This window comes from Lissotriton vulgaris, chromosome 8, assembly GCF_964263255.1.
Source record: "Lissotriton vulgaris chromosome 8, aLisVul1.2, whole genome shotgun sequence".
NCBI classification, from domain to species: domain Eukaryota; kingdom Metazoa; phylum Chordata; class Amphibia; order Caudata; family Salamandridae; genus Lissotriton; species Lissotriton vulgaris.
Window position 1 is genome coordinate 88,980,093 of NC_141696.1, and position 24,686 is coordinate 89,004,778.

The 24,686-nt window shown below is 45.1% G+C and overlaps 1 protein-coding gene across 1 annotated transcript; it reads right to left on the minus strand.

Moving 5' to 3' along the window:
* Positions 1 to 23,470: 23,470 nt before the first annotated feature.
* LOC147693464 (olfactory receptor 52K2-like) lies at positions 23,471 to 24,481 on the minus strand. Its single transcript, XM_086936001.1, has one exon. It carries the CDS (start codon positions 24,479 to 24,481, stop codon positions 23,471 to 23,473), a length of 1,011 nt encoding a protein of 336 aa, XP_086792127.1.
* Between the last annotated feature and the right edge of the window lie 205 nt (positions 24,482 to 24,686).

A 24,686-nucleotide genomic window follows, 5' to 3' on the forward strand; every position in this document is an offset into this window, starting at 1 on the left:
AAAAATAGCGCAGTGGGGGGGAAATAACGGGGGCATCTGTCCGAGATGCCAATCCACACAAGCGATACAATCCATATGTTTGCATCATGCCCCTCTCTGGATATATATAAAAAATCTTTGGAACAATTCTTCTCTGACTCTCTGGGGATACATTTAACTCTGACAGATGAAGTCATGATTTTGGGTGTAGTGAGGGCGGGTGTAGACGTTCTTCACCATGAATTTCTGTACTTAGCTATGACTCTCAGCAGACTATGTATAGCAACACTCTGGAAAGACCCAAGCCCCCCAACATTACAACAATGGATCTCTTGTGTACTGGCCATATATATATTAGAAATGGCCCTATATGAAAAAAAAGGTAGGGAAAAAAAAGAGGCTGGACGGAGGATATGGGCCCCAATAATTGAATGGAAAAGAAGGTTGGGAGAGACTTAAGATGAAATAGGTGGAAAGTCAGACGCAATTAAGAATATGTGAGATATCTCTTAATGATGGTCTTCCATTGTGTCTAAAGCTCTTTGTGTATTTGGAAAAAAATGCTTCGTTAGTTTTAAAATTGGCGTTAATGCTTTCTGAATTGCAGGAATATATATATATTTTTTTTTCTTTTTTTTGTTGTTTCTGTTTCTCTGGCAATGCATTATGAATATGTAATTCTGATGTTGATGGAAAAAAATAAAAAAAACTTGAAATAGGGTGAAATCAGAGCATAACATTCCTACTTATTATGCTACCTCTGTTAGGTCATAAGAGTGCAAAACCAAACACAGGCAAGGGTCAGTATGGTTTTTAATTATTGAATTATTTTTCATTCATGATTTTATGTGATCTCATCAACTGACACCTTGATATATGCATTAAAATTTACAAAATACGGCGCAACAATTCAAATCAGTGAACAAAGTGACATGGTGTGAAATAAATGTGACACAGTGACATAACAATTAGTGATCTATGTACACGTGAGTAGATGAATATTTAGAGGGAAGAACTAAAGATTAGAAAAGCCGATTCTTATTTAGCTGATACTCCAATCCAGCACGCTATATTGATTAGCTGTGGTGTGTTGGACAAGGTTAGCTGGTCCTTTGTGGAAGTCTGTCAACGTTTCGACCCTTTGGACACCTTATTTGTGGGTCTCTAGCGGGTCTTCTTCAGGACGAGGGCAGGGAAAGGATTATTGCGCCAGATCTTCATGAGTCAGACATTCTGATGTTGTATTCGGTCAGGAGGTCTTCTTCTATATTTGATGAATATCTATTCCAAATTAACCTTTAGCGTTTGTCCAGGTATAATCAATGACGCATAGCCGAGCGGACGCTCTTTGAAACGCCGATCGGAGAATGTTAACTCCTTCGTGAGGATTACAGAAAATACTGAGATTACACACGGATAGCCCGTTAAGAGGAACCAGGGCGTCTGTGCTCACCCCATACTAACGGAGACCTCACGAAAACCTCCAATTGATGATCGTTGGAAACAAATTACAAATGATCCTGATATTTTGTAAGAATTCGCTTTTGGATATGATTATACCTGGACAAACGCTAAAGGTTAATTTGGAATAGATATTCATCAAATATAGAAGAAGACCTCCTGACCGAATACAACATCAGGATGTCTGACTCATGAAGATCTGGCGCAATAATTCTTTCCCTGCCCCCGTCCTGAAGAAGACCCGCTAGAGACCCACAAATAAGGTGTCCAAAGGGTCGAAACGTCGACAGACTTTCACAAAGGACCAGCTAACCGTGTCCAAAACACCACAGCTAATCAATATAGCGTGGTGGATTGGAGTATCAGCTAAATAGGAATCGGCTTTTCTAATCTTTTGTTCTTCCCTCTAAATATTCCTTTACTCACGTGTATATAGATCACTATTTATTATGTCACTGTGTCACATTTATTTCACACCATGTCACTTTGTTCACTGATTTGAATTGTTGCGCCGTATTTTGTAAATTTTAATGCATATATCAAGGTGTCAGTTGATGAGATCACATAAAATCATTAATGAAAAATAATTCAATAATTAAAAACTATACTGACCCTTGCCTGTGTTTGGTTTTGCACTCTTATGACCTAACAGAGGTGGCATAATAAGTAGGAATGTTATGCTCTGATTTCAGTTGAAGATATATACATGATTTAAAGTAATTGTGTTCATACCCGATGGAACCATTGTTGAAACTATTCTAATATTAGGATCAGCAAGATGACCGACATAAGGTCTATCTCTGAGGAAATGAGCAAAGATCTGAATCAAACATATCCTAAGTACAGAATTTAGTAGGAAACTGACTGTCCGGTATCCCCACCCAGGGTCCACCATTTTGTGGCCTCACTTATCACCGTGACAGAGCATGCCATTGATTCTTTTTCTCCCTATATGGCCTGGTGGACTGCAGCCTTCATGTCCACCCCTCCCTGACTCTCCCTTTCCCCACCTCAATGTGTTTAATGTCCGCGAGGCTCGTTTCTTCACCCACCCTTGGAACCTCCCCCTACCTTTGCGATCCGACTTTATGGGATCCTGACTCTGATGTTTGTGTTTCCTGGTCCCCAATCCTGTTCGTTGACTCTTCATCTCTATTCTTTTTTACTGTGTTTCCCCCTGATCCACTATCTTTCGCCTCTTGTCCTTCCGACCTGATCGTTTGTACACCCTTGATTCTCCCCTCCTTCTTTTCTCCATGAACTTGTTCTAGTTGTTTTTGTGATGCTCTTTTTTTTATTGGACCCCGGATCTTTCTTTGTTTTAGTTTCTCTCTTACATTACTGTCTAGATCTGCTTGCCTTACTCCTTCCAAACTGTTTTTCACCCTTTCTTCTCTGCCCCTTAGGATGTTTTTGTCTCTACTTATCCTGCGCTATAGTGTCATATCACTGTGTAATTTATTATTTATTTATTTTTTTGAAAACCTTTATTGTGCATGAAGTAAAGAACAAATACGGGCCCACAACCATCCGGCCGGCCACGAACTCTCATATAGCACTATAGCATGCAGTATGGCAACACAGTAATGCAGCAGAACAGCGGTTATGAAGCAAAAAGCAAACTGGAGGGCGCCGCAATACCGTGACACAGGAGCAATGAAGGTTAAATTTTAAGTTTTTTGTGCAACTATTGAGTTCAGGTCGTGGTGTTCCGTACACATAAAATAAGAAGATAAGAGCAAGGTCCATGCAGGTGGGACACAACATTAGCTACAGTGTCCGACCAATTCACATATCGATGAGCAAGTCCCGACCAGGCAGGATGGCCTCACATTATTCACGCTACAGGGTAGCAATCTACATCTCATTCGTATCTCCGCCGCCACCCACCTCCCAGTATGCCTGAACACGGACCAAGAGAAAGGAAAAATTATAAAAGAAGCAAAAATAGGTCCCATAGAAACTAACAAAAATGAATTATAACCCCCCACCCTACACACATGCAGAGGCTATGGCCTACCCCCCCCCCCTAGCAGCGTGCCTGTCGCCCCATAAACCCGAAATGCAGCAAGAAAGAGAAGACGGAAGAAAAGGGAAGAGAAAGCAAGGGAAATGTAGAAAGAAGGAAAAAAGAAGACGATAAGAAATGAAAAATTATCACACTTGAATATAGGGAGGAAGAAAAGGACAAGCTGATCTACCACTCCCAAAAGAAGGAGGCGGGGAGGAGCCCACACAATAACAGATCTCCCGGACTCCAAGCCACTTGCAACCCCTATGCCGTGTGAAACAAATGGTCAGCGCCATGCAGAAGGGGAGGAACAATTCTAATGAAGCAAGCAGAGCAAGCCAGGAACAGTCCCAACCAAGTCCCCGCCTGCCCATGCATCCATCACACTAAGTAAAACCTAGCCCTGGCCCGATCTGGGACGTCCCCCTGCGCCCGCCCCTCCTGGGAAGCCAGCAACTGCGAGGAGAAAGGGAGAGCCCACCCCCACAAGAACAAAGAAACAAAATGGCCACACTCGGCAATATCACTGTGTAACTTTGCTTCATCATATGAAATTCTGCCTCCTCGAGTAACTCATGTTCTTTACTCTTGTTTTTACTTTGTATCACTGTGTAATATTTTGCTTTTTCGATATAACTAGTAACTCGCTGATACTCTTGTAAAGCACTCTCATACCTCTGGGTTTAGCCAGCGCTATATTCAACTAATTAAATAAAAAATAAAATAAATAAAATAGGGACTGCTCTGTTCAAAAGGCATTAGAGATCTGGAACACATCTCATAAAAGACACTTTATATAGGTTTTCAAATAGTAAAGTCATGCTCATGACATGCTGTGTTGTGTAGTACCTACCAATCTGTAGGACCTGCACATTGTTTGGACAACATAAACTAAGGGCTTGGTGTCAAGACTGATTCCAGACACCCCCCAGGATATGTTGGCCTATAGACCAGCTAGCTCACAGTGCCAAGGAAAGCCCCTAACGTACCAGTGAGCAAATGGTTTCTGGCAACCACTGAATATGATAATCCTGACCCTCATGGATCATGGAACCAGTACAGTACCTTTCACTCAGTTACTCATGCTTACTTATTCTCAGAGAAATATACAGAGAATACACAGTGGGACGTTTTCATTAAAATGTATTGAACCAACATTGTTCTTGCATAAAATACGTGTGCTGCTATGATTAGTAGACAGAAGCATATAAACATGATTACAAGCACCAAAAGCGTAAATAGTAGATATAGTTCCACCACGGCTCTAAACAACTATATAGCTGCAGGCATATAAACATGGCAGTATTCTAGCATACTCCTATTGTGAGAAACCAACTCTAAGTGTACCGAGAGTGTGTATAGGTGTAAAGCCGAGAATTCAACCCCATTACCTGATGGGATAGATGGAATGAAATATACACACAAAAAGGGTGGAGAGAGTTTGAGGAAAATGTTTGAGACCTGCAAGGGGTAGCACCCCAGTCGAATACTAATCACACAATATAGAACCCTTGGGTCTAGACTATAAACAAGAATGAGAGAAACTGTCCACAAAAGTACCTTAGTGTCCCCTGGGGTGTCCCTTTTTAGGACGAAATCCTTCATCCACCATAGGTGGCATGCTTCATCATTGGGATACTCTTCGTGACGGGACACCTAGACCCAGCAAGGGCTACAACCCCCTCTCTGAGAGGGGGATCTTAGAGATGTTTTTTTCTAGTTAAGGGCATACTAAACACCACAATGATGAGTATAACACTAGGTCAGGTGAGACGTGCAGTGCAAAAGAGAATACTGATAGTGAAAAAATAAGATAAAACTGGCTACCAGATACGCAATAAACCTTTATTGACACATCCTGGGGCCAGGACTAAAAACAGGGCACTGGCAGGGTTAACATATACCTGCAAGTTAGTGACGAGAATCGTCTACATGTTTCAGTCTATTGACTCTCTATAGAGGTGTTGTGGCTTTCGTCATGACCAACGTGTGCTGCTGCTTGCTGAAGTATTGTATCCACAAATCAATATAGTATGAAGTGGTATAAATAATAACTGATAATCAGGAAAAAAGTTCTGAGTATCTCAAATCAATAAGAAAAGAATAAAAAGAAAGGTACAAAACCAGTGATCCTTTTCTTCTCTGGCATATTTCACAGTAGATTCACTGGTAATACCTATACAGGGCATAATTATAAAAAGAATAGTTAAAGTAATCTATAAAGAGTTTATTGTACATCATGGACATTATTTCTCCTATGCAAACGAGCCACAATATTGATCCATGGAGGAAATTCAGTCGTGAGAATTAAAAGCAACGTATGTAATGTAATGGGTAGAACCAACTCTTAGGGAAAAAAGAACTCAAGTCAAGTAGTCTTTATTCAAATGCATAAAAACACAACCATAAAAGCATGACAAACATTTAATCAACATTATAAATTACATGCCCAGGAGTATCTATAACCTGCTATAGTCAGTTAAAAATACACAGATGATCTTAAAAACTTAGATTCCATTTGTTTTGGCCTTTTATAATTATGTACACATCCTTCTCCGCTGTGTGTACAGCTTTAGCGGCAAACATGTCCAGCCAAATTTTATAGAGTGCCTATGTGCTGAAAAAAGAACTCACTTATGGAGCTACATGAGAGCAAGTTGACACAACACACAGAGGTTTTGTCAGCAAGAAATTAATAACAATTAAGTTAAGAAGCTAATTACGCATATAAAAAATTTACTATAGTATGAATACAGTAACTTACAAGAAATAATGTGCTAACTAATCTATGAAAAAAGTAAAAGGAGCAAAGTCATCACAAACGTACCGTAAAAGCACAGCAATCATAATGATACGGGGAATTAAGGGAACATCTCTGGAGGTGGGAGCTAGCTATCCTGACACTTCTTTATTGTTCCACAACAAAGTGCAGGACAAGTAAAAACTGGAAGAGTGGGACCATTAATAAGCAATTGCTAAGGGGGTATGTATTACAGGATATGGCTGGACTGCCTTACTTTTTTCAAATCAAGCTACCATTATGTCCTTTAAACTTCTATGGAAAGGGGCGACCACTCGGTCCCCCCGAACGTATGGTTGGGGGCCCGGATCCTCCCAGAAAACCATTTTGGGCGGGGGGCGTGTCACGGGAAATTGGAGTTGGCACAGAGGGTACAGTCCTCTGCGCGTCCGCCACTCACACCGTGAGAGCGAGAGTTTTGGTAGTAGGGATCTGACACCGGTTGCGACCTTGCCGTTGGCCCGTAATGCTAGGATGTACAATTTTAATTTAGAAAGTATGCATTTGCAGGATGTTAGACTCGGCTAGGAAAACCTTTGTATTAGAGATTTGTTAAGGTTAGCCAATGAACATGTCTTCATCGAAATGTAATAAATGAAAATTGTACATGATATGAAACTTTTATTTAATGTTTTAATTTTGTTTCATATTTTAATAAATACGGCCGGGAGGGTAACTCCCTCCCGCCTTCCAAAAGTTCAGAACTGCGTCCGTCTTCCCATCCTTGGGGATTGTGTTGGGAGGGGGTGACAGGCATCCCGGCCATAAGATCATGTTTGCGCCCTTTTCCAAGCATAGCCTTCCTGTTTCCTCACAATCTCTCCATGCATAGATAGTTTTGCAATCTCACGAGACTTCAGATGTGATTAGAATCTTCGCATGACTTTGGTCCGAGCCCATTGATCTCCATGGAGCTCGTGCTGCCTTCTTTACACACTTTTAACAGACCCTTTTATTGGTGTAATGTTCTGTGTACTGGGCCTTTACTGCCTTGGTGGTGGCCGCAACATTTGTGTATGAGGGAAGCAAAATGGACTCCCTCCGAGGTTTACCGTCATCATCCGTGAAGCTATGCAAGGGTTTGTGGCACCCATTGGAGTCTTACATTTTAGATACTTCTCATTGTGAATTGTAAATAGGCCACAATGCTCCCTTCTATTTGAGATTTGAAATGTGCCAAGAACCCTTTTGCAATTCAGAAAGGATTTTCTGAATCACAAACTAGGTTTAGGCCTTGGTTCCTAACCATTTTGAGGTTACAACCCCTGGCATGCTGAGAGCTGCACGGTTTGCAACATTAAAATTGATTAATAATTCAAGCCTAATGCTCCTAATAAATGTTCCATTTAGCGATAATTTAATATCAATAACAATAATCAAATAAGCGTAAGTGGCTATTATATTTGTTGTTATTATTAGTAGTACTTGAAACCTGTTTCTGTGTTTTTTATATGTTTATTTTAAAATCCGTTTCTTCATCAAAAAGTGACTCGATTTCTGGTCTTCCTCTGGGAGCCATGGACAAGATAGGACATACAAAGGAGTAGTTGAAGTGTAATGATGGACAGTTAACATTGTGTAACGTTGTAAAAAATAAATATAGCTATGCCAATGTTTAAAAGTTAATTGTTTTAATAGTTTCATTTTACTCCCTATCAAGCCAGCACACAAAATATAGAAAATACAATACTTTTACGCAAACTATATCAGTACAATTCAATTTCAATGCGAAGAAAAGAATAATATTCAAATTAAATAAAATGTTTCACCTGTACTGCATGGTTTTGGGGTTTTCTATGTCCTATAATTTTAATTTCTAATGTTATTTGCCTAACTTTCAAACACATGTATGAATACAGAAGAGAACGGAATGATGTTCTGTCTCCAAAATATTTAAGGCACGGAATATAAGGTAGTCGTGGTGGTAATTACAGCATGCCAGTCTAAATAGCTCATGACTTTAGCAAATCATCTGATCACGAGTTAAAAACTTCATGTGATAATTAGTACATTTGCTAAATACAGCGGCAGCTGTTGCGCGCACTGCATCGCATTTGGGGATGCAGAGCATGCAACAAAATTCGTTTTATTTATTTAAATGTTTACTTACCTTTAAAGCTCCGTAATCCATACATTACTAACCCCCACCTTGCCCCTCCCCCTCCCCACGTCACCGCCCTGCAGGTACACCCACTACCGACCACGGCTGTACAGCGGGCCTCATTTATGAGGTTTTGCCGTAGGGCAGCACCGCAGGCCTTCCTGCTAAGCTGCACTACGGCAAAAGAAAATGACAGGAATATGCTGCATCTATCAGGTATGGCGCAATCCAGCACTTTTCCCCTGCGCCGAAGCACAATGGGCTGCCATGCGCCAATGCACGCACTGCTGCTCCATGGTGCAAGGGTGCCTGCATTGAGGGGAGCATTATTTTTATACAGGAAGGGAAACTTTCTTGCACAAAAACAATCACAAGAGGCTTTTTCCTCTTTCTATGTGTGCTGCAGAATGCAGTACACATTCAAAAAGGAAAAACAAAAAGAAATAAAGATATTTCCCCTTTATGTGCCTCCCTTTCACCTTCCCTGGGAACGCCCCCAGCAACACCCATGAAACGACCCTTTCGCACAATTTTCTGAGTGAAAGGGGCAGATATTTATAAGGCCATGAAAAGCCACATAAAGTGGCTTTATGCAGCCTTATAAATATGATGTGGCACATTGCGCCACCCGAACGTAAAAAAAAGGTGACGCTGTGGCAGCGCAAAAGTGCTGGTAGGGCCTCATGAATGAGGCCCAGCATGTTTGTGCTCCATTTGGGCTAATTAATGCATGTGCCATTCATCGCATGTGATATTAACCACATGTGATAAATAACACCAAATTATAAAGATAAGAGGTTATTACCACCTTAAAACATTACCAATCAAAAGTAGATGGTAAACATTCCAGAAAGTGTAGGAACATTTTTAAAAAGTGCTTGCTTTGAACACAAGGTGCACAGACTTTACCAAATCTATGTAATTCCCAAGTACCAAAGCACCTCTACGAAGAGGCCTTTAAACGGTTCTTTCTGCTACAAAATAAATGAATGAATAAATGTTTCTCATTAGAGTTTACATGTCAGAAAACAGCCTCGACAGAAACATGAACTTGATAGCTATGTGAGCTATTTCAGTCCAATGGGATTTTGCTGGTTCAAAAACTATTTGGAAACACACTTGTAACAGACAATTTTGTTTTTTATAGTAGAAGGTTATCGGGGCCATTTCTGAGTTTTTGAGGTTTTCCTGCAAGATTGCTTGCATTTCATGTTCTAATGATCCGTAAAAGGTTAAGTGTTCCTGTAGGAAGGTGGATATCTGACTATGGTTACCCCCAAACTTTTTGCCTGGTGTTTAGCTGGTTTTTGACATAGTTGGCCTGGGATCCTGCTATTCAGGGCCCCAGGCTGATTGCTCTCTCCTTAAAATGGACTCCATGTACCCTAGGTGCATAACATAATTGGAACTGGTTCACCTTATAGGCCCCTGTAACAGTGTACCCTAGGTACCCAGGGCATAGGTGCATCCAAGGCCTACCAGGGGCTGCAGCACGTCTTGTGCCACCCCTGGCCTGGCCTCCAGATTTGACACAACTGGCTGATCACTCAGCTGGGGTAAGTTGGTGTAATCACCTCTTACTTAGATATAGTATCCCTATATCTAACCTTAAACTGGACACATGTTAACCTGTAAGCCATTCCTATGGAAGGCCCCTGCAATCCTGGGGGCAGAGTGCATGGTTACATGTGAGATGGTGCTCTAGCAGGAGCTGAGCCTGTCTGCAGCTGTCGGGAACCACTCCCTAAGCTGTTCCGGGATATTGCCATACCATATACTCTTAAGTGCATTATAATCCTCGCGGTTAAATGCTATCTTTGGTTTGGCTTTATCAAAACATGTCGAGTAAGGGGTCATATGAATTGGAATACTATCCCCTCGCCAGTTCTGGCAACGGGGATAGCATTCCACCCTTCTAGAGGGACACGACATGTGTGTAGCCTTAACCCCGGTTAAAGTTAAACAGAGCCTCAGCATCACAAAATGGATGCTGCCACCACAGACACATGTCTGACCTCCTGCTGCTGGGAGTCCTTCCAGCGAGGAGGGCCTGGACAAAGGGTTTCCTGCCTGGGGAGGTGCGAGCACCACCCCAGACAGGGTTTTGTGTATTGGGTAGGACAGGGCTGAATAGATTGAGACATGCCTGGGGCACACAAGGTGTCCCTGTGCATAAGCCAGCCCAAACCGGTTCTGGGGCTTTCCAGCCCCAGTCCTGGCGAGGAGCTGGACAAAGGAGAGGGGGTGTAACCACCCCCCTTCCTGGTCCCACCCATAGGGGAGGGACCTAGCAGGAGATCCACCCCTCAGATTGGAATAAGAGTGGGAGCACTGCCATTGCACAGCAGATCATCCTGAATCAACTTTACACGAAGAAGAAGACTGGACTTCAACATTCTGCTGCACAGAAGACTGAAGAGAATCTCCCTAGTGGCCTAGGAGGGGCCACCCTGTGAACACAGGCATCACCCAGCACCTCGACGTCTGCTTTGCCGCCGCCACCCGCCAGAGCCCGAGTGCAGAGCCTGACAAGACCCAGCTTCCCAGACTTCTCCCAGCCCGATCCACAGTCCCTGCAAAGAAGGGACCCGTGGAGGCACCGAGAGACGTGGGAGCGGACATCTTGAAAGACCCCCGAGACGCTGACTGCGCAGCACCCGAGGCACCCTCGACTCTGTGCTTTGGGGTTTAAGAAGCCCCACAACCGAGCAGCATTTGCACCAAAGATCAGCCCTCCAGCATTTCCACGATCTGCGTGGGGCCCTTTTGCATTGTGCCACTCGATGCGCCATCCCGGCCACTAGCCACGTGGTCAGCGGCCATCTTAGCGACGAAACCGACGATTTACACAGCAGGTCTGGTTGCTCCAGACCTACCCAAGCTTCTGTAAAAAGGAGCACCCGCTCTGACCTTGCTGGTCCGAGTGTTAAGCATCTTTCAACTTCTGCCTGGCTTGCCTTTGCTAAGGCCTGTTTGCTCCGATCAAGTTGCCGACACCGCCAACAGCGAGAAGCCTGCGTGGGACAGCTCGTGACCGACGCCTGGATGTCCTGAACCCCGGGTATCCACGTGGCTGCAGAAAGAAGCTACCCGACAACGCCTGTTTGCACCTGACATCGCCTGGTTCCAATCTGGTTCCACGGTAGTCACTGGCTAGTGACTTTGAACACTGTCCCCTCTGCTTTCAGGTCTTCACATCTTCAGATCCACCCTTGGATCCACCGGAACTCTTCACATCGAGCCGCCTGCATCATCTTCAGCTCCAAGCACCATCGACCAGCGTGACGAAACCCGACACTACTTCGACCCTGTGCACCCGCTTCCTGTGGGTGAGGTAACTCAGCTCCGCCGGTGCTCCTGCACTGGTACACATCTCAAGGGCCTGTGTCTTAAGTTTCAGCTCCCTAGGTCACTCGGAAGGTTCCTAACTTTCTAACTTTGTACTTTTTACGCACCATAGACTTTGCATTGGAAAGTGCGTGCACTTTGAACACTGCACCCTAGTCCCGTGGGCCTTTCCCGACTTAGTCATTGCCAGTCTCGAATAGCTCCAGCGATTCCCAAGGCCCTAGGCCTGTTCCCTTTCCTATTGGTATCTCTTATACCACTTTCTTAGTATATGGTTTAGGTGGCCCCTAGGGCTCATCCATATTGTGCAACTTTTGTGTATTTTAAACTGTCTTGTGATTTAACGCTTGTGCTTCTGTGCTCATAAAGAGTCCAGGGGATTTTATAGTTAATAAATCAATATATATTTTCAATATATATCTGTGTGGTGTCCCTTTCATTTGGTATTCAAGGGGGTTGTGTATGGTATAACAGCTGGCTTCACATGCCTTTCAGAGTTTAGCCTAAGACTGCTTTGTCCACGTTACCACTAGGATAACTGGTCTACAAGGTTGAATTACAACCATCATCATAAGGGTTGCTTGGCATGGTACAAAGTGATCACTAAGAATTAGTGAGCATTATATACCAGGCCAACTTCTCACATTGGTGAGCAGCGGATTGGGATCTGAGCTTGCTGTTGTTTTACCATTACAATCTTTGAGATTATCATTTGAAAGATCATACAGGTACCTGCTAGGTACATATAAAACAAGACTAGTATACTTAAGTTCTACTGAACTTAGTTGTTGTAGAGCAAAGGGAGTAGCACACCCTAGCTACAACTACTAGATAGGTTTAGTAGGTAAACACCAGTGTAGGTAGATTGCAACACATCCACCCACACTAGAGCAATGTCTGGAGCAGAGGGTTCCACTGGGGACATCCCTGTTGAGAGTGACCCTCCAAGGGCACCATCCAAATTTGCTATTTTTTCCTTTAAGGAATGAAGACAGCTTTGTGTCTTAAGGGGTCTGAAGACAGGGCCTTCCCCTACTACAGACCACCTAAGAGAGCTCTTAGACCAGTCTGAGACTCTAAAGCCCTCTAAGGCAAACCCCACAGGGAATGCTGAAGGAGGCCATCCTTCAGAGGATGACACTGTAGACACCCCTGCCCCTATCATCCTGGTAGATGAGGAAGCCTCCACCATTGGATCTCCTCAGGTAGATGAAGAGGAAGAGGAAGAGGAAGAGGAGGAGGTGGAAAGCAGTGAGTCAGATGATGACAGAAATAGTCAGGTGCTGGTCAGTAGACTGAACCAGGCTAACTTAAGCTTACTTGGGAATGAATCAGGTAACAACCCATTCAGACCCCCAGGTGGACTTAACCAGAAGCCTAGGAGGAGAAGGACTCACTCAGGTGACTCTGACAACTCCCATGCTTCTAGAGGTTCTCATGGTCACTCCAGAAAGAGGATGACTAGCCCTCAGAGAAGGGAACATGAGGCCAAATTGAGAGAATCTCAAATTAGAGAGGCTGAATTGAGAGTCCAGAGACAAGAGTTAGAGATTGCCCTGGCCCAAGAGAAACTTGCTAGAGCAAGACAGCCTAGAGAGAGTGGATTAGGATCCACTGGTGGCAGCAATATCCAGAAGGATAAAGACAGGTCCTTTGATACAAGAAACCTGAGTAAGATTGTGCCCCCCTACAAAGCTGGGGATGATATCCACAAATGGATGACTGCACTTGAGAGAGCCTGCATGGTACAGCAGATCCCTCAGGAGCAGTGGGCAGCAATCTTGTGGCTCTCCTTTGAAGGTAGAGGCAGAGACAGACTCCTCACAGTTAGTGATGAGGATTCTAGAAACTACATGGTCCTGAAGAGTGCTCTGATTGATGGGTTAGGCTTAACCACTGAACAGTACAGGTTAATGTTCAGAGATACCCAGAAGACACAGACTCAGGACTGGTCTGAATTTGTTGAGTGTGCCACTAAGGCTCTGGAGGGATGGTTGCTGGGAAGCAAGGTTACAGACTATACAGGATTGTATAATTTAATTATGAGAGAGCAAATCTTAAGTAATTGTCAAAATCAGCTTCTACATCAGCACCTGGTTGACTCTGATCTGACCTCCCCACAAGAATTGGGTAGGAGGGCAGACAAATGGGTCAGAACCAGGATCAGGCCTAAGAACCAGGGTGGTGACCAAAAGAAAGAGACTACCAAGCCTCAAGAGAAGGGTGGGGATAAAAGTAAGGAAAAGACTTCCCCAGGGCCCCAAAACTCCAAGAATGGGGGTGGGTCCCAAGACACTTCTACAACCCAGAAAAAGCCTTATTGTCATACCTGTAAACAGGTTGGGCATTACAAAACAGATAGCTGTTGTCCCAAGAATGGCAATAAAGAGAATATACCTCCAGGTAAGGCTCCAACACCTCCTGTCACTGTTAGCAGTGGTCCCCCAGGTGGTGGGAGCACCCCCAAGAATTTGGGTGGGTTTACTTTTGGAGGACAGGTGGACTCTGGCCTATCCAGGTCCCCTAACACAGATACTCTTGTCTATGAGACTGGCATGGGGTTTGCCAAATTCACTGCTTGCCCAAACACTTTGAGCAAGTATAGACAGGAGCCCCTCATCAATGGCTTGAAAGTTGAGGCCTTCAGAGACACAGGGGCTAGCATCACCATGGTGGCTGAATGTCTAGTCCCCTCAAGGCAACTTTTACCTGATGCCAGATAACAGGTGACAAACATTGATGGCATAGAATCCAATCATCCCATGGCAGTAGTCAATCTTAGCTGGGGAGGTGTCACTGGCCCAAAGAGAGTGGCAGCGTCAGCAAACTTGCCTGTAGATTGCCTACTGGGTAATGATTTGGAAATCTCAGCCTGGGCTGAGGTTGAACAGCAAACCCATTCTAGAATGGTAAATCTCAATGGAAAGGTTAGTGGGGCTGTAATGGCTACAGCCCCAATTCAAGATGTCCTTCCTGAAAAGGTTGGGAGGGCTGAGCAAACCTCAGCCCCATCTTTAGATAACTTCCCTCCTGAAGAGAGTAGCAGGGCTGTACTGATAACAGCCCATACCCAAACTGAGTCTCCTCCTGAAAAGGTTGGTGGGGCTGTGATGGCCACAGCCCAAACTCAAACTGATACATGGGTAGTGAAGCCTGAAATGATGGATCACTCCACCCAAACAGAGAGCATTGAGGAGGAAGAGAAATCTCCCTCCCACCAGACTTTAGGAAAGGATCAGCCTCCTCAGGGAACTGATCTTACCCCTGATGAAGGAACTGTCCCAGAGGTTGTTAGGCCTGGCCTGACAGAGCCTCTGATGGCAGTGGACCCTTCTCAGGAGGGACCCAGTCTGGAGCAGGTAACCTGCCCCTCTCTACCTTGCCTTACTCAGCCCAGGGCTGCAGAGGACAAGAAGGACAGTGAGACCCAAAGGGCCCCCTGTCAAATAAAGCACCCCCATCAACAGATTAGGGGCACCGAAACTAGTAGCCCTAGTGAGGTGAAAACTTTAAAAACTCCTGAGGGATCCCCCTTAAAAGTAGTTAGGGACCTCCCCCAGATGGATATTGTTGGGAACAGCCAAACCTGGGACCAAAAGGCCCCAAACCTGACCTGTCCCTCCAGTAAGCCAAACAGAGGGGCCCAGCCTCCAGCTTTAGGTAGCCAGAGGTTGACCCTGAGAGCACAGTGCAACTCAGTCAGAGAAAGAAAGGCACACATGGTGGAGAGTGATTGGAGGAAGCTGAGCCCTACAGAGGAGACTCACTTCAGTACTCCATCTCAACACCAGCCTTTGACTTTGCAAAGACACACCACAGGTAGAGATTCCCTATGGTGGAGACCCTCAGATACCCTTAGGGTGAGGGATTGCTTAGTGGACCATGAAACAGAGGGTTACCAAGCCAGAGCTGGTACTTCCTTATATGGCCACTTAGGCAATATAGGCTTACCTGGTCAAGGATAGCCTTATCTCCTTTCGTTTGGGGGGGGTTATGTAGGAAGGTGGATATCTGACTATGGTTACCCCCAAACTTTTTGCCTGGTGTTGAGCTGGTTTTTGACATAGTTGGCCTGGGATCCTGCTATTCAGGGCCCCAGGCTGATTGCTCTCTCCTTAAAATGGACTCCATGTACCCTTGGTGCATAACATAATTGGAACTGGTTCACCTTATAGGCCCCTGTAACAGTGTACCCTAGGTACCCAGGGCATAGGTGCATCCAAGGCCTACCAGGGGCTGCAGCACGTCTTGTGCCACCCCTGGCCTGGCCTTCAGATTTGACACAACTGGCTGATCACTCAGCTGGGGTAAGTTGGTGTAATCACCTCTTACTTAGATATAGTATCCCTATATCTAACCTTAAACTGGACACATGTTAACCTGTAAGCCATTCCTATGGAAGGCCCCTGCAATCCTGGGGGCAGAGTGCATGGTTACATGTGAGATGGTGCTCTAGCAGGAGCTGAGCCTGTCTGCAGCTGTCGGGAACCACTCCCTAAGCTGTTCCGGGATATTGCCATACCATATACTCTTAAGTGCATTATAACCCTCGCGGTTAAATGCTATCTTTGGTTTGGCTTTATCAAAACATGTCGAGTAAGGTGTCATACGAATTGGAATACTATCCCCTCGCCAGTTCTGGCGACGGGGATAGCATTCCACCCTTCTAGAGGGACACGACATGTGTGTAGCCTTAACCCCGGTTAAAGTTAAACAGAGCCTCAGCATCACAAAATGGATGCTGCCACCACAGACACATGTCTGACCTCCTGCTGCTGGGAGTCCTTCCAGCGAGGAGGGCCTGGACAAAGGGTTTACTGCCTGGGGAGGTGCGAGCACCACCCCAGACAGGGTTTTGTGTATTGGGTAGGACAGGGCTGAAGAGATTGAGACATGCCTGGGGCACACAAGGTGTCCCTGTGCATAAGCCAGCCCAAACCGGTTCTGGGGCTTTCCAGCCCCAGTCCTGGTGAGGAGCTGGACAAAGGAGAGGGGGTGTAACCACCCCCTTTCCTGGTCCCACCCATAGGGGAGGGACCTAGCAGGAGATCCACCCCTCAGATTGGAATAAGAGTGGGAGCAGTGCCATTGCACAGCAGATCATCCTGAATCAACTTTACATGAAGAAGAAGACTGGACTTCGACATTCTGCTGCACAGAAGACTGAAGAGAATCTCCCTAGTGGCCTAGGAGGGGCCACCCTGTGAACACAGGCCTCACCCAGCACCTCGACGTCTGCTTTGCCGCCGCCTCCCACCGGAGCCCGAGTGCAGAGCCTGACAAGACCCAGCTTCCCAGACTTCTCCCAGCCCGATCCACAGTCCCTGCAAAGAAGGGACCCGTGGAGGCACCGAGAGACGTGGGAGCGGACATCTTGAAAGACCCCTGAGACGCTGACTGCGCAGCACCCGAGGCACCCTCGACTCTGTGCTTTAGGGTTTAAGAAGCCCCACAACCGAGGAGCATTTGCACCAAAGATCAGCCCTCCAGCATCTCCACGATCTGCGTGGGGCCCTTTTGCATTGTGCCACTCGACGCGCCATCCCGGCAACTAGCCACGTGGTCAGCGGCCATATTGGCGGCGAAACCGACAATTTACACAGCAGGTCTGGTTGCCCTAGACCTACCCAAGCTCCTGTAAAAAGGAGCACCCGCTTTGATCTTGCTGGTCTGAGTGTTAAGCATCTTTCAACTTCTGCCTGGCTTGCCTTTGCCAAGGCCTGTTTGCTCCAATCAAGTTGCCAACAACGCCAACAGCGAGAAGCCTGCGTGGGACAGGTTTTGACCGACTCCTGGACATCCTCGACCCTGGGTATCCACGTGGCTGCAGAAAGAAGCTACCTGACAACGCCTGTTTGCACCCGACATCGCCTGGTTCCAATCTGTTTCCACGGTAGTCACTGGCTAGTGACTTTGAACACTGTCCTCTCTGCTTTCAGGTCTTCACATCTTCAGATCCACCCTTGGATCCACCGGAACTCTTCACATCGAGCCGCCTGCAGCATCTTCAGCTCCAAGCACCATCGACCAGCGTGACGAAACCCGACACTACTTCGACCCTGTGCACCCGCTTCCTGTGGGTGAGGTAACTCAGCTCCGCCGGTGCTCCTGCACTGGTACACATCTCAAGGGCCTGTGTCTTAAGTTTCAGCTCCCTAGGTCACTCGGAAGGTTCCTAACTTTCTAACTTTGTACTTTTTACGCACCATAGACTTTGCATTGGAAAGTGCGTGCACTTTGAACACTGCACCCGAGTCCCGTGGGCCTTTCCCGACTTAGTCATTGCCAGTCTCGAATAGCTCCAGCGATTCCCAAGGCCCTAGGCCTGTTCCCTTTCCTATTGGTATCTCTTATACCACTTTCTTAGTATATGGTTTAGGTGGCCCCTAGGGCTCATCCATATTGTGCAACTTTTGTGTATTTTAAACTGTCTTGTGATTTAACGCTTGTGCTTCTGTGCTCATAAAGAGTCCAGGGGATTTTATAGTTAATAAATCAATATATATTTTCAATATATATCTGTGTGGTGTCCCTTTCATTTGGTATTCAAGGGGGTTGTGTATGGTATAACAGCTGGCTTCACATGCCTTTCAGAGTTTAGCCTAAGACTGCTTTGTCCACGTTACCACTAGGATAACTGGTCTACAAGGTTGAATTACAACCATCATCATAAGGGTTGCTTGGCATGGTACAAAGTGATCACTAAGAATTAGTGAGCATTATATACCAGGCCAACTTCTCACAGTTCCTCTTTCATGACCTTTTTTCCCTTTGCAAATTCCTCCAAGCCATATCAGGGAGTATTGCCTAAGAGAAAAGCCCAAGTTTGAACACAATTTGCACATGTCTCAGGATCTAGGGGCCAACTGTAGAAATAGTCAACTTGCAAACAGAGGTCAATATTTGAGAATGAATTTGAGTCACAAAATTCCAATCTGCAGAGAGTATCAGAACAACCTGCTTAATAAATATTATTTAGACATGTCGCAATTTGTGAATCCCTGGGATTGGATACAAACACTGAGATGGTTGCCTGCATACTGCAGGAGACCACCATCCCTGTGCTTGCATTTTTTATTTTTTAAAAGCAACCTACATCCCTCAAAAGAAACAGTGCTGCTTTTAAAACAAAACCTTTCTATTTAGGAATCTATGAGCGGGAGTAGGCAAGGGTCATCTATCCCCCTGAGGCTGCCAAAACAAATTTCAAAGGAAAGGCATCCCAAGGAGATCCTTTCCACTTTTGCAAACAGTTACCACCTCATTTGAGGTTTTGGGAGCTGTGCAATTGTTTGCAGCTGGAATTGTGTTCTCAAACCATTGATTCCTTGCATACAGAATCATAATTTGGAAGTTACCCCTCTTTGATGCCCCTTCCAAATTGCAATGTGGTAAGGGTTGCAAAACCCATTTTACAAGTCCCAAAAACTTTTCTATCTCTTAAAATGTGTTTCACATTTAAGTAAAAATCATTTTGTGGTCGGTATTGAGTGGTTGGGCGAATCATAGAGTTTGCAATCACAAAATGGTTTCGTACTGTTGTAGCATTTTCAAGATTAGCAAAATGTGCAAATGTTGTGTGAAAAAGAATTTTTGGCAGGTGTGAATAAGGATGGAACATTTCTGTCGCACCTGGAATCTCATCCTAGTCTAGTGATGGCGAAATTACTATTGCCAAAAACATCTACCCCATATTGCTCTTTGTTAAAGCGCACATCTTTTCACGCCAAGGGACAATGCCAGGGCAGGGAGAGGTGACTTCCAAAGTATACTCCCGTGATGCCACTTGTAGGTCTGCCACATGGCCAACCCCAGACTACATTCACGAGCGAGCAATTGGCCGGCTGGACGGAAATGGGGTTAGACAGCGTCAGGGATTGCTACCTGAATAAGACCCTACTCCCGTTTCTCCACCTGGTGGAGGACTGCTGCCTTCCTCCGGGCCAGTTTCTGCGTTATGAGGCCCTGGTATGCACATTTGCACAGTTATGGAACAAGGGGTGAGATGAGCCGGAGACCCACCCAGTATTGCATGCTCTATTTACGCTTGGGACTGCGAGGCACCTAGTGAGATGGTTCTATGTTGCTCTGCAATCGGCATCGGTCGGTCCCCTGGGCGAGCTGCGGTTGAAGTGGGATAAGATTGGGGGCAGAGTTCTTACAGATGCAGAATGGCATAGGGTCTTTGTTACCCTAAGTCACAAATCACAGTCACTCCAATTGTACTCACTGAGTTGTGACTGTTGAGGAGGAGGAGAGCACCAGGCAAGGGAAGTAGGCTCACTGGCTCTGTCGTCGCAATACCAGTTCCTTTTACTGTTGTTTTTCCGTTTTTTCCGTTTTTTTGCCGTTTGTCGTTTGTCCAGCAAGATACAGCAAGCTCCAGCAAGTTTGGAAAATGAGCAAAAGTAAGCAAAGAAAGAAAGAAAGTAAGCTTTTGCTGGGGGTCCTTCAGCAATGCAAATGGCAATCCTCCTTAGCACTCCTTAGCGCTCTTTCTTAGGAACCGCTGCACCATCCTGTCCGTTTTTTAAACCCCTTTCAGGCGTCCTTTTGAATATGCGGAATCGTAGACCTGCTAGACCTGCTACCCGCACCCACACCCAGGTCGCCTGCACCAAGGTCCTTTTAAATATGTGGTATCGTAGACCTGCTAGACCTGCTACCCGCACCCAGGTCACAGCTCCGAGTTCACCGCTCCAAAACCCGACTTGATTAACTTTTATTGGCAGCTGCAACACGCACCGCCCGTATTCCACACTCGCCACTCGTTGGTACCGCAGAACCGCAAAGCCTCAGAGCCGCAGAGCCGCACCCGCCAAATGCGTGGGGTGCGGTGCGGTGGTGGCACGGCAGACGTTAAGTGGGCGCAGCGGTACAGGGGTTGTGGGGGAAACATCATTAACAACGAAGGCATTACCACGCGTAACGTTTACAACGAGGCACTTACCAAGTAAACGTCTTTTCAACGCATATGCCTTCAATGATCGTCTTTACCACAAAGAAAAAAAAAGCGTAGGAATAAAAAGGGGGGCTGGGTGGGTCTCCCCCCCCATAAAAAAACGATCCAGCCTTGCCGAAGAAATCAGCGTCGATAGAGAAGAAGCGGAATAAACTTCCGCTTCCTCTTTACGACGTAAGAACGACGTGGTAAAGATGATGAGGGGAAAACAAATTCCGTGGTAACGCATGCGTGGAAAAGGCATGCGTTGCAACGGAATTCATGGTAACGACATATAACCGGGTTGTGGCAGCCCCCAGGCCCCAGGACTCCTGGCCAGGCAACAGCTTCACCCAACCTCGGGTCCACAAAGAGACAGCCCGTGGCCAGCCGTGCAGATGAGAATGGCGTCCTCGCGTCCTCGCGTTCAAAATGCTCACTAGCTCCATAACCCTAAGTCGATTTCTCGCAATACACGCCTAAAGTATATACAATTCAACTACACACACATGACACAGCACTGCCTTAATGTGACTTATAGGGGCGAGGTCTGTCACTGCCCGAGATGCATGTACCCAGATGCGGATTTCGGACACATGACCTGGGAATATCAAAGCTTGCAGCCTTTTTGGGAGGCTATACTTGGTAAGCTCAGAGAGGTTCTGGGCAGAACATTGCCTTCCACAGCACAGACTTGTTTACTAGGTCTCTTCCCCAGACCACCAAAGCGTAACGTTGGGAACATGGTGATAAAACTGGATCTGGGTTTGACCAAATGTCGAATTGCAATGGAATGGAAATCCCTATGAGGACCCCAATTTGAGGCCTAGAATAGGGACGTCATTATGTGGGCAGGGGCAAAACGTAGGGCACTTAGCTGGGAGGAGTCTAAAGGCATGAGGAAGCATCCAATAGACGGGCAATGGGGGGAGGCGATGACGAGCTGGGAAAATCCAGCGGAGTGTGAGTGACATGGGACAGACTTCGACTCAGGGCATGGACCCCGATCTGCCGATACATAACCTGAGGGCCTCCTTGAGCCCCTCCATGGTGCTGGGTGCTCGCCAGATGGGTGTTCGACTGAAGGAATACAAATGATAGTAACTTACCACTACCACTCACAGAGTTTGCTGATAATTGGGGGCTCCCCACCTTCACCCTCCCAGTACATGTGTGAGGACCCACTCTGGCACAATTCCCCTCAACACATGCTAAGCTAACTGCGAAATGATTTGCCCCTCTGCACACAACTCACCTATTCTGTTATTGTTTACATTCTGTTTTTCTTTTTCTTTTTCTTTTTAATTAGATGTGTAGGTAAATGACTGATGTAGCATTGCGGTACGCGTGCAAGTTCTATTGAAATTCAGGGCTGTTGATGAAAACCCTCACCTGTAATTGCTTGTGAACAAATTGTGGTAGGACCTATATTGAGAACTTATGTTAACTGATTGAAGGTAGCAGTTATATGTCAGACAATTGTTGGGGGTAACCCGCTGAACATAGGGTTTGCTAGAGCTGCCACTGGGCTTGCTCTCTGGATCTATACTCATATATATCGGTTCCCCCTATATAATGTGTTATCCCTATTGCAGGATGACTTTGTTTCTAAATATGCAGTTGTTTAAATCATGCAACATATGTTGAATATTTACAAATGCAAATAAAAAACTTTATTAAAAAAAAGTATTTTTGGCAATGATCATTTTTAAACGAATTATGTAGCACTTGAAATTGGTGTCCATTGTCAGTCAGTAGTGTAAAAAATGCTATGCATATTAATGACACATTTTCATGTCAGAAGTATTTATTTTTTTAATGGATGCAGTTTCTGGTGTTCTACTCAACTTACTCCTGCTCATTTCCTCTTACAATCAGTGACTCGCTGCAAACCATCTCTCCTCTTTTTTTTGTGGAGCAGCGAGTGAATCAGAACAATGTATTATTAATGTTCAGCATTTTTAGAAAGACTACATTGTGAATTACAGACCCAATCATGCACCCAAAGTATAATTTTCAAGGACCTCCGCTAGAAGTGCTGCTTTAGACGTGATCCATTGTTTAAGAAATTTGTCATTTTGTGTTATACATCTCCGGAGGAAGCTGAAGGAGATGTCTCTAACCTTGAGCATTGGGTTGGTGCTAAAGATTTAGAACATTACGTTGTTGTTTCTGATTTCCAATGCAACTCTAACCATGATCATACCATGCTTAACCCCTTCCATGCTGATGACGGCCCCCGTCCGTCATGCATCACGGTGGGCGTGTGCTGATGACGGCTGGGGGCCGTCATGATCCCGTCCACTCATTAAAACGCCGCACAGGCGCAGAATTGCGGCCGCGCCCAAGGGGTTAATTTGTGTGACTTGTCTACAAAAGCTCTACATTTCTGGTTTTTGGAGTCAATCATATTATTTTCCCTGTAAGTTACTTATCCGGCTTCTTGCTGAGTGATGTTTAATTTTTTCTTAGGACTTTGTTCTCTTTTGTCTTAGATGTGCTATTGGAATGCTGTCAGTACTCTTTATGAGTTTGACACTTTAAGAGTTTTGCATGGATTTTGCTTGACTAGGGCTTACTAAGTTTTATGATTATGCATTTTTATCTGTACTTTTGCATTCTGTTCTTCCAATGTTTTATTCTATTTAACTCTGCTAAATTTAGTTTTTCTGATGAAGAGTATAGTCTCTAACAGCTGGATCAACTACAGACGCTGCAGTCAAATTATTTGAGTAATAATCAGGGTGACCAAATATTGGGTTTAGGTGATAATTTGGGTTTGCTCCCACAGTACATAGCCCTAGATTCATACAGAAACAACATTTGTTTCTAATTTAGTTTTACTGTTATGGTAAGACTAGGCTTGAATATTTTCTTTTGAAGAAGTTCACTCACTCCTTCCTTCACTGCCTTCAGTGTTACTCCAAAAATGAAAGGATTCATCAAGGGGGGCAAAATGGAGCAAGAGTTTGCAGAAATGACAAGTACAAAAGGAGGAATATGGTGGTCAAATTTGTTCATCACTACAGAAAAGAATGCAGGCAGGTAGAATGCAGACATGGAGCAGACATGCGCGCTGCAGGTGCTGAAGGTCTTGAAACGGTCGCTGTGTGGAAGAATCAAGACAGTCCTGAGAATCAGACTATAAGACAATGCAATGGATAAAACATCCATTGTAACAATTAAAACGGGTATTATCAAAGCGTACACATTATTGAAAGTGATGTCCCCACAAGAAAGCTGTGCCACCGCCATGTTCTGGCAGAACGTATGTGCAATGTACCTGCTACAGAATGGCAGTCTCAGGATTTGTAGGGGAATAGGAAAGAACAACAAGACGGCGCGAACCAAGCACGCTGATGCTATTTTTCCAATAAGTGTGTTTGTTACAATACTGTAGTACCGAAGGGGGTTGCACACAGCAATATATCGATCAAAGGCCATGGCTGAATATATGGAGGATTCTATTGATAGAAAGCATGCCAGGAAGAACATCTGAGTAAGGCAAGCACCAAAACCAATTTCTCCATCATTAAACCAAAATAAGCCAAGCATTTTAGGAAGAAAGGAAGAGGATATAACTAGATCTGATAGAGCCAACTGGGAAATGAACATGTACATGGGCTTGTGGAGAGACACCACTGTCATTATAGCCAGCAGAAGAACACCGTTTCCAAGGAAAGTGGCAATGTACATGATGCTCAGTGGGGCAGCAAACCAGATGTGAAAATCTTCCAATCCAGGGATGCCCATCAGGATGAGGGATGAAGGTGTGAATCCAGTGGTGTTGACTGATGATATGACGCCCCTCTGATTATTGGACAACTGTTCTGGAGCCATCATTCCTGTCTGGATACACAAATATCAGAAATGTATTTCTTCAATAACTGTCCTCTTGTTTGAACACCCATGCTACACCTCAAACTGCTGCAGGTTTCTAGATAGAAATACTGAGGGGTGATAAAGATATTTTGACCCATCCCTTCTGCATACTTCCGAGTTTGTGTAACAGTATTCTCTCCTTTATCCCCTGCTTTTGTTTTGA